Below are 9,645 nucleotides of genomic sequence, written 5' to 3'. Positions count from 1 at the left end.
CCAGCGCAGACAGAGGTCTGTAGGTATGGCTTTGGCTGCCTGCAGCATTTGAATCCTGTTCTGCTACCTTGCAGCATCTGCTGGGCTCTGCATCTGCTTCCCGAGATGTGGAGGCTGCTTGAGCATTCCCGGGATCCGTGGGCATTTTGAAAGCTGTAACTACGTGATCAGCAACCACAGAGCTGCGTGTGCGGCTCCAGAATCTCGGAGGATCCAGAAGCTGCCCCCTGGATTTCACTGGGCAGGGGAGCCCCGGGCGGGCGGCACCGGGGGCGGTGCCGGGGCCATCCCTCGCCTTCCCCCGCCTTCCCTGGTCCCGGCCCCGCGGCTCCAGACTGGGAGCGGCTGCTGCGGGGGCTGCCCGGTAAGGAAGGAGCGGGAATGGTGCGGGGAGAAGGCTCGGGAGGATCCCTGCAGCAGAGAGCGCTTTAGCAGCGCTGCTGTTCCCGGCTAGGCGCTCCAGCCCCGAGCTGCTGCAGCATCTCTTCCTGCACGGAGGCAGAACAACCCTCCATCATCTCCCGATGCATTTCCGTATCGCTCCATAAACCCACCGCGGGCACATCCTTCCTCGGCAAAAGGGGCACGGAGCTCTCCTGGCAGTGCCTGGGCTCGGGGCCGAGCCCCGGGAGCAGCCGCTGCTTCGGACCGCGCCTGCTCGGGCAGCGCCACGAACAGGATACGGCCGGGAGCCTTCCGGGGCGGCGCGACGGGCCCGGGCTGCGGGGCACAGAGCAGGGGCTGCGGGAACCGGGGCCACACGGGGCCCCGGCGGGGACTGGGCAGCTCCCCCGGCCCTCCCCGAGTGTCATCTCCCCCCGGCTCCCCTGGCTGAGCTGTGCCCAGGCCGAAGGGCCCCGCTCGCCTCCACGCGTGGTGATGGGTTCAGTGCCCTAAAAGCCTTTGGCTGCTGGACGGGAAGGGGCAAAAAGCAGCAGGTGGTTGGGAAAGCGTAAGGTTGAGTTGTGATTGTGTTGCTAATACGAGAAAATGGATTTCCTTTTAAAAAAATCCAGCCAGCAAAAGTCCCCATGTTTTCCTGGTAGTTTCCCTGCTTCACTGCTCAGTGAATTATTTGAGGAAACAGCCGGGTGGGTGGGGAAAACAAAGGAGTTTCACACCCCTTAGGGGGTGTGTAAAAACCTGGAAAGCTTTTCCTGTCGGACGCCGCTGGTTTGCTCCTGTGATGAGCTTAGGGCTGTGGGAGGGATTCCTGGAGAGCAGGTTCACGCTCCCTTGCTGGAGCCTCCCGGGCAAAGTCCTCCCTGTGGCCACGCCGAGAGCCGGAGGCTTCAGTTCCTGCGGTCCCAGGTTAGGGAGGCAGCAGGAGTTTGGCCCCGTGTGACATCCCCGGGAATCACATCTTGCTGCTTCCTCCAGGTGCCAGGTCACCAAGCATGGCCACCCAGATGTTCGAGGGCAGAGGGCATGCGGCCGTCTACCAGAAATACAGGTTTGCACCGGGCAAAGAGCTGCAGCAGACCATCCTCTCCTACCTGCGGGAAAAGGTGAGCGGGGCAGGGCCAGGCTGGAGGAAAAAATCCAAGGAGTATTTAATTGTGGGTGGGGAAAAATCCAATGAGTATTCAATTGTGGCTGGCAGTGTTTACCTTGCTGGGAGTGTCACCTTGGTTGGTGCCTCAGGGAAAGATAAAGCAGCAGGGCTCATGGCCAGATGGGGGCACAGAAGAGGCTTTCTACAGGTTCTGCCACGCCAAGGCTGTTCCTGAGTGGGTGCTGGGGGAAGGAATGGGGTGAAAGCACAGGAATTGGGTGGCTGCCCACTGAGACACGTGCACTCTTTCCTGCAGAAAGCCATCCCTGCGGAGCTGGCGGTGGATGTTGGCTGTGGCTCTGGACAAGGCACCCACTTCCTTGGGGAGCACTTCAAGAAGGTGGTGGGCACGGACATCAGTGAAGCACAGATCCTGGAGGCCAAGGCCACCCCCTGCATGCCCAACATCTCCTACCTGTGAGTGTCAGGACAGCATGCTCGGCCAAAGACACAGTTCTGGTCCTCACATGAAGGGGGTGGTTTGTGAGCATGTGGTGTTTGTGAGGTCCCCAGGACAAGGTGAGAGATGAGAATCTGATTCCAAGTTCTCAGAAGGCTGAGTTATTATTTTATGATATTATATTAAAGAATGCTATACTAAAACTATATTAAAGAAAGAGAAAGGATACACAGAAGGCTTAGCAAGAATGATAAAGAAAAACTTGTGATTCCTCAGAGCCTCGACGCAGCCGGCTGTGATTGGTCATTAAATTAAAACAATTCAAATGCTGGATAAACAATCTCCAAATCACATTCCAATGCAGCAAAACAGGGAGAAGCTGAAGCTTCTGAGCTTCCCAGGAGAAGAAATCCTGGCAAAGGGATTTTTCAGAAAATATCATGGTGACATGAGTTTGACTGTTGTAAGAGCCAGCTGGCACCAGAGATTCCATTTGATGGAATTCCTGGTGCAAACAAGCATTATCCTAGACTTTGTGGTCTTACATCCAAACCATCCAAAAACACCCTCTGGCTCCACGTCCTGCTCTGTAAGTCCCCCATCCCACATTGTAAGAGCTGAAATGAGAGATGTGGGACTCCAGGCAGCCTCTCCAAAATGCAGTTTATTATATCCAAGAGGTTACAGCAGTCCAGGGTTGTGGGTGACAGAGCCTGTGCCTACAGCTGTCAGCTCCAGCTGCAGGCAGGCCTGGAGACCCCCTGGTTTTGGTTACAGTGCATTCTATACTTTTCTTTTGGTCACAATGCAATATATACTTCTCTTTTGGTTACAATGCATTATATACTTTTCTTTGCTGAGCATCTTAATACAGTAGAACCAATCTATACCTTAATTCTTATCTATAGCCTATCATAACTACTATAATTACCATATTCATGTTACTGTTCTCCAATCACTAAAAGTCAGTACATTACAGTTTCAGCTAGAAGTTGGTTTTCAGTTTTCTTGCAGTGGAAAATTCTGAGACCTTTTTTCTGCTTGCAACATTTGCTGACTTGTTTGCTTGTGCTCTCTTTCTGCTTGGTAAAAACATCTTCTTTGAGGTGGATTGATTCTTGCTCTAAGTCATAAAAACCCCTTCTAACTAATATACCCCATGCCTCCTTGGTTATCCAGTAAGACTGGCTCAGCAATTATTTCCTTCTATATCAAAACTTAGCTACACGAATGAAGATGGAACCATGGTATTTTATGAAAAATCCTTTTGCTAGGATTTTTCTCCTGAGAAGCTGAGAAGCCTCAGAAACAAAATGTACACAATGATTATCTGCTGCCTTGGAATGCGACAGGTGGATCTGTGATTGGTCTCATGTGGTTGTTTTTAATTAATGGCCAATCACAGTCCAGCTCTCTCAGACTCTCATGAGCTTTTGTTATCATTCCACTTCATTCCTTGCTAGCCTTCTGATGAAATCCTTTCTCTATTCTTTTAGTATAGTTTTAATATATCTATCATAAAATAATAAATCAGCCTTCTGAAACATAGAGTCAACATTCTCATCTCTTCCCTCGTCCTGAGACCCCTGTGAACACCACCACATATTCTTTCATCCAAAAACCTTTCTGCTAAGCACACATATCTGTGAGATTTGCTTGTCAAACTTCCATCCTTCCCAACACCCCGTGGCTTCTCCCCTCTCCCGCAGCGTGTGCCCGGCGGAGGAGCTGCCATTCCAGGACGGCTCCGTGGACGTGCTGACCTCGTTCACGGCCGCGCACTGGTTCCACCTGGAGCGCTTTGCGCGCGAGGCTCAGCGCGTGCTGCGGCCCGGCGGCTGCGTGGCCATCAGCACCTACACCCTGGACATGAGCCTGCGCCACGGGGAGTGCTCCCAGCAGCTCACCAGAGTCTTCAGGGAGGTCAGCTGGGAATGCCTCAGGGTGGGGGAATGTGTGGCACTCATGGGTGCAAAGTATTGGAAACACAGGGTGGCCCCCGTGGCAGGGAGAAAGTGATGCATCTGACTCCACTGACATCAGAAGTTTGATTAATTACTTTATTATATTGTATTATTCTGTATTATATTACACTACATTTAAACTGAATCTGCACATAGCACTCAGCTCCACTGCACAGAATCTCGTGGCTGTCAGCCAACAGTCCTGATGGTCCCCTGTGGTGATGTTCACAGGACAAGGGAAGAGATGAGAATGTTGACTCCATGTTTCAGAAGGCTGATTTATTATTTTATGATATCTATTATATTAGAACTATACTAAAAGAATAGAAGAAAGGATTTCATCAGAAGGCTTGAAAGGAAAGGAAAAAGAATGGAATGATAATAAAATCTTGTGACTGACCAGAGTCTGAGCCAGCTGGACTGTGATTGGCCATTAATTAGAAACAACTACATGAGACCAATCACAGATGCACCTGTTGCATTCCACAGCAGCAGATAATCATTGTTTACATTTTGCTTCTGAGGCCTCTCAGCTTCTCAGGAGAAAAGATCCTAACAAAAGGATTTTTCATAAAATATGTCCGTGACAGTCCCCCAGTCCTTTTTGGCCCTGATAGGCCAAGGAAACAAAACACCATCACTGGGTAAACAATCTTCCACAATGCATTCTACTTTGGCACAACACAGGTGCAACAAATGAGATAAGAATTGTTTTGATCATATTTTTTTTCTGCTTCTCTCAGGTTCAGAGAACATGAATCCCAAGGCAGAGAGGGAGGAGTGGGATTGAGGGGGTGTGATGATAGGAATCCTAATGCAGAATGGGCTCAATGCAGGGATTTAGAGGTTTCCACACTGGGCTGCCTGGATCATGAGGAGAGGGATGTGAGGACTGATAGGACAGATCTAGTGGGAGTGAGAAGGGTGCCAGGGCAGATCTGGGAGCTGGTATTGTCCAGGAGACTTTTCCTGTTGCCCTGATCACAGTGAAAAGAATGGGAAGTAGAAACTGTTGGGAAGAAGGCCTTTTTTTAGGAATCTTTCTGGACAAAGGGTGTTTTAACAATTGGATAAAAGGAGACTTTCCACTATGAGTAAGAGCTGTGTAAGGAGGACAGGAGCCTTATTTCTAGAACCAGGATCCTTGAATTCTTGACATTAAGCAAGATTTTGGTGTATTTTAATGCAACAAGTCTTTTTAAAAAAAGGACGTATATGAATGTATCACATGCAGGCCCAAACCTAAGTTAAGTGGCATCTGGGAACTTCAAGTGGTTTTGTGTTTGTTTTTAATACTCTTGTCTTTACAGTGCTGGGATGAGATTTTAAAATACTCAAATGATAAAGTAAAATATGTCTTGGATGACTACAAAGCAATCTTTGAGGCCTTGCCATTCCCAGACAAGAAGAGGTGAGCAGAACCACCTTTGATGGTGTCAGATATTTTATTTATTTATATTTATTATCATGTCAACCTGTGGTCTGTGTTCCACTGCCTTTGAGATTTAACTTGCCAATGCTCCTTTCTTGCCCATGTCTCTTGCAGAATCACTGATATCTATGACCCAATTCCCATGACTGTTGAGGGTGTGGTTGGTTACATGGAGTCCACCTCTTCATATCAAACCTTTAAGAAGAATGACCCTACAGCTGCAACATCCCTCCTCCAAGAGACTGAAAAGAGGTGAGAAAACCTCTTGGGAAAACAAGCAGGGTGTGGAGGATCTGTCTTGTACAGTGCATGCAGAGGGAGGTTGTGCAGACCCCTCCAAAGCTGCAGGGGAGTGTGCAGGGATGTGCTCCCTCCCTTCCTCCAGGAGTGGACACTTGTCAGGGGTTCAACAGCAGATCCTTAGATTTTAAGCCTGTCTAGCAGTGGGATCTGTCTATCAGTAGGATGCAGCAATGTATCCATGAAACCTCTGACACGAGACTATCCTGAGTTTCTTTACTTTGCTTTTAATTGGCAAAGGGCTTGAAAAGTATTGGTGGTTGCATCTTCACCTGTCGAGCTTTAGTGGATTTAGGGTCTTCAAAGAGACACGAGCAGTTGTGGGCTGCTCTGAGGTTCTTTATTGCATGAATACATCAGTCTCCAAGGCAAAGAGGTCAAGGTGTTAAAGTCAGTGCTAGAAGCTTTCTGGCTCAGAGTCCCAAGCAAGAGCAGCAGCTGCAAGGCTGTTCTCTGGCATAATCCCGGGTTCTGTGCAGCAACAACAGTTGTTCCCTGGCACAGGGTCCAATGTCCTGAGCAGCAGCAGCAGGGATGAGCTGCTCTGATGTTCTGAGCAGCAACAGGGACCACAGTCTTCTTTTTCCTCTTTCTTTTCTTCTTCTGTTTTCTTCTTCTTCTTCTGTTGTGGTTGTGGTGGTTGTTAATGTTGTGTTTTGCACCCCCTTACCGGGACTTTTTATTCACAAAACATGCAATCAACTAAAAACACGATTCTAAAACATTCTTTCTAAACCAATCTAAGCGTGATTCTAATGTGCTGGAGTAGTACAAAAGTAGCATAATTTCTTTAACAACTATGTATATAATATTAGCTATTTATGCAAATGTATTATCTGTTTTCTTACTTGAAAATTTATCTATGTGAATAGTTCTGTCTATTTACGTATGTAGTTTTATCTGTTTTATGTGAATAATTCTATCTATTCTAGTGGCAATTCTGTTCTATGGTTTTGTTATGTCTAGGGTTAAGTTGCTGAGCTTTAAACTAGGCCTTAGAGCCTTTGCTAGCTAATACAGTTTCTTAAGGCACTTAAAATGTATTTCTACTTACTTAAAACCTAAAGCTTAAACTTACTCAAAACTATAACTCACACTTCTATTTACTTAAAAATACTCTTCTACTTCATATCTATGTGGTTTAATATAGCTTAATTTCTCTAAAGGCTTTAATTCAGCCCCTGCATTCATCTTTCTCTCTGAAGAACTCAGAGAGGCTTTTTATTCCAACATTCACCCATCTGTTTCAGCCCCAACAAGGGGAAAGGGTGCTGCTCATTTATTCCCTGACCAGAACAACCCTTGTGCAACAGCTGAAGCATTTGCCATCCCCCCTGTGTGCTGTGGGTGGAAGGGATCTGTCTCTGGCTGCTGCCCCATGTCAGGTGGGAGCAGTCTGGGCAGGTGAGAGCCTTCCTGTGCTTGTCCTTTCAGGATGCTGGAGACAATGGGAGTTTCCTCTCGTGAGACCCCGGTGGAGTTCTTGGTGAGGCACGTCTGTGTGCTGGGGTGCAAGGGGTGCTGAGAGAGCAAACCCTTCTCCTGATCTGCAGCTACCATGGAAGGGGAAGGTGGATTGTCTCCTAAAATCCTGCTTGTAACTGCTCTTATTCCTTGGGAGGATTCCTGCTGATTTTGCTGATTGAAATGTTGGTCTCCTGTGGAAAGCAGATGGGGTTTTGTGCCCCTCAGCTTCCTGTCCACCTTGGTCCTGCTGTCTGCCCAGCGCTGTTCCCTCAGCACTGGGAGTGTCCCATTGTGGGTTGATGGTTTAATAACATGGGGAAGAGAATCACAGGAACAGCTGAGAAACTCACTGTTCAATGTCTTACTCAATTGAAACTCACTGCATTTCTTACACAATTAATAATAATTAAAAAGCCAGCTGAGAAAATGTTGCCTGTGGTTCCTGTTTTACAGAGAGGCTGTGGAGCACTCACTGGTGTGGGAATAACTCTGCTACATTGACATTGAGTGTCCTGATGCTCTCAGTGCCCCTCTGCTCTGTGGGGAGGGTGGGTTTTGGGTAGGAAGGGCCATTCCCTGCCCTGGCTAAGTGAGGAGCTGTGCACTGTCTTTGGGGGCTGCCCTGGACAGGGGCTGCTCTCACCCACAGTGTGCCCCCATCCCTGGTATCAGCACCTTACCTGCCCCAGGAGTGCCTTGGCCCTAGTGAGGCCCCCTAGAACAGCTCAGGAGCCTCTGTGGGATCACTGCTGAAGGGAGAGCAGGTTTGTGCCCTATCACCCACCCACGCTGCAAAGGGAAGATTAGAGACTGCATTTTTTGGGAGGGGCAAGGAGAGACATGAGGGCTCAAAGCTGGGCATACCCTGGCACAGGTCTCCTCCTGTTTGCCTTCTGGATATTTCAAGTCCAGACCCACCCTCTGCAGGGATGTTTCCCTTTCCTGTAATTCCTGTCCTTGGCAAGAAAGCTTCCCTGACACCATGGGAAGGGCTGTGCTCTCTCTCTTCTACGTCAGTGCATTATTAAAAAAGGTGAAGTGCCACCTCTGCTCCCAGCCCCAGAGGGGGCTGAGAGGGGCTGGAGGTGCTTCTGCTGAGATCCTGGGCTCTCAGGGTCCTGCTCTCAGCTTGCCCAGGGTGGGGGGCAAAGGCTTTGCCCCCATTTGGTCCCCCAGGGGGGTGATGGGGTCTCAGGAGGACAGCTATGGTGTAGGAAGCCCATGATGGATGGGAGGCTGCTCTCTGTGTCCACAGCCAGGTGCCGGGGCAGCAATACTGGATCAGGCCCTGATGTCACTGCCTGAGGGGCTGCTCCAGGGGCAGCTTGGCTTGGGGCCAGCAGCAGCTCTCAGGCCTCCCTTTCTGGGTGAGCACCAGGGGTCTCTCCTGCCCGGGCTGGCACTGGTGGCACCCCTGCTGCCATGCCCAGGGCCTGCTCTGCTGGCAGGGCTTGTCCCTGTGAGGTGCATCCCTGCAGACATTCCAGGGCAGGGAGGGGTCCTGCAGGAGGTGACATCCCATGTCCCTACAGTGCTGGCAGAAAGGCTCTGGGGAACAAGTGTTTGGATTTTTTCCTCACTTTAAATTTACAACAAGTTGAAGTCTGCTTGTTAATTACGGCTGTGATTTAATTTAAAGCCCTTCCCTCCCTGCAGCAGCATGATGCAGCAGGTGCCCAGCCATGAGGTAACAGCAGGGATTGCATCAGCAGAGCAGCACCAGCCAGTGCAGGTGCTGGGGGGGGCACTTTGGTGGCACCACACCCTGGGCTGGCAGGCACAGGCCTGGGGATGGCTGATGAGCAGAGCCCACATGATGCCTGTGGGCAGGGCTCCCACACTTCATCCAGGGGGTTATTTTTAAACCTGGCTTGTTTGGGGCACGCTTTCTGTCTTTTCTGTCTTCTCTGCCCAGACTAGTCTAGCAGGAGTCACTTCCTCCCAGACTGGCCCACTGGGGTCAGGAGCCCACCTGGGCTCATCCTTACCCAGTGGTGAGCACCTTTGCTATGCTGGTGCCATGCAGGAACCTGTGAGTCACCACGGACCGATTGCCTCACCCGCTGCTGACGCCAGCCCTTGCCACAGTCAGGTTTCACTTTTGTTCTCCTACCTGGAAATCCCACACCTGGGATTTCTCACTCCAAGCAAGCTTGAGTGGCTCCAGCCTCTCAATGAAGGGCCTCCATCATCACCATCTGCTGCTCTCCTGGAACAGCACCATTGGCAGCTGGTGATGCCTCAGGTCTGAGCTTTTATATTTTTCAGATTCTGTGCTGCTCTGGTGTGTAGCTCTGAGCTTCATATTAGGGGATGGTGAGCTCTCTTCACAGAGCAAGGAGACAAAACAATTCCTTCTCCAGCTGGGGACCAAGGACAAATGATCCAAATCTCAGGCCCAAGAGCACAAACAACTGTGGACCCAAGAGAGAAAAACAAGAAGGATGGGACTGCATGGGCTAAAGCTGGAATTGGACAATTAACTCCAATATGCAAATGGACCAGAACTTATAAAAGTGAGAGACCC

At 49.8% G+C, this 9,645-nt stretch overlaps 1 protein-coding gene across 6 annotated transcripts; it reads left to right on the top strand.

Moving 5' to 3' along the window:
* Positions 1–7,545, top strand: LOC139593465 (putative methyltransferase DDB_G0268948). Of its 6 annotated transcripts, none has more exons than XM_071434313.1 (7): positions 1–23; positions 1,381–1,508; positions 1,812–1,972; positions 3,665–3,878; positions 5,230–5,330; positions 5,466–5,603; positions 7,086–7,545. In XM_071434313.1, the coding sequence occupies exons 2-7, from the start codon at positions 1,398–1,400 to the stop codon at positions 7,174–7,176; spliced, it is 816 nt and encodes a 271-aa protein (XP_071290414.1). In that variant the 5' UTR covers positions 1–23; positions 1,381–1,397; the 3' UTR covers positions 7,177–7,545. The 6 variants fall into 6 exon arrangements, with proteins under 6 accessions (XP_071290414.1, XP_071290416.1, XP_071290412.1 ...); XM_071434315.1 differs by lacking the exon at positions 1–23 and adding an exon at positions 183–364; XM_071434311.1 differs by lacking the exon at positions 1–23 and adding an exon at positions 786–938.
* The last annotated feature ends 2,100 nt before the right edge of the window (positions 7,546–9,645 follow it).

Source organism: Agelaius tricolor, unplaced genomic scaffold (genome assembly GCF_023055355.1).
Source record: "Agelaius tricolor isolate 1412-34295 unplaced genomic scaffold, bAgeTri1.0.p SCAF_10, whole genome shotgun sequence".
Taxonomy (NCBI): domain Eukaryota; kingdom Metazoa; phylum Chordata; class Aves; order Passeriformes; family Icteridae; genus Agelaius; species Agelaius tricolor.
This window is presented reverse-complemented; position numbering and strand designations above follow the sequence as displayed.

Coding starts and splice junctions, on each gene's coding strand:
- LOC139593465 (XM_071434313.1), top strand. CDS start 1,398: ATGGCCACCCAGATGTTCGAGGGCAGAGGGCATGCGGCCGTCTACCAG. Junction 1,509..1,811: donor TCTCCTACCTGCGGGAAAAG/GTGAGCGGGGCA, acceptor TCTTTCCTGCAG/AAAGCCATCCCTGCGGAGCT. Junction 3,879..5,229: donor TCACCAGAGTCTTCAGGGAG/GTCAGCTGGGAA, acceptor TTGTCTTTACAG/TGCTGGGATGAGATTTTAAA.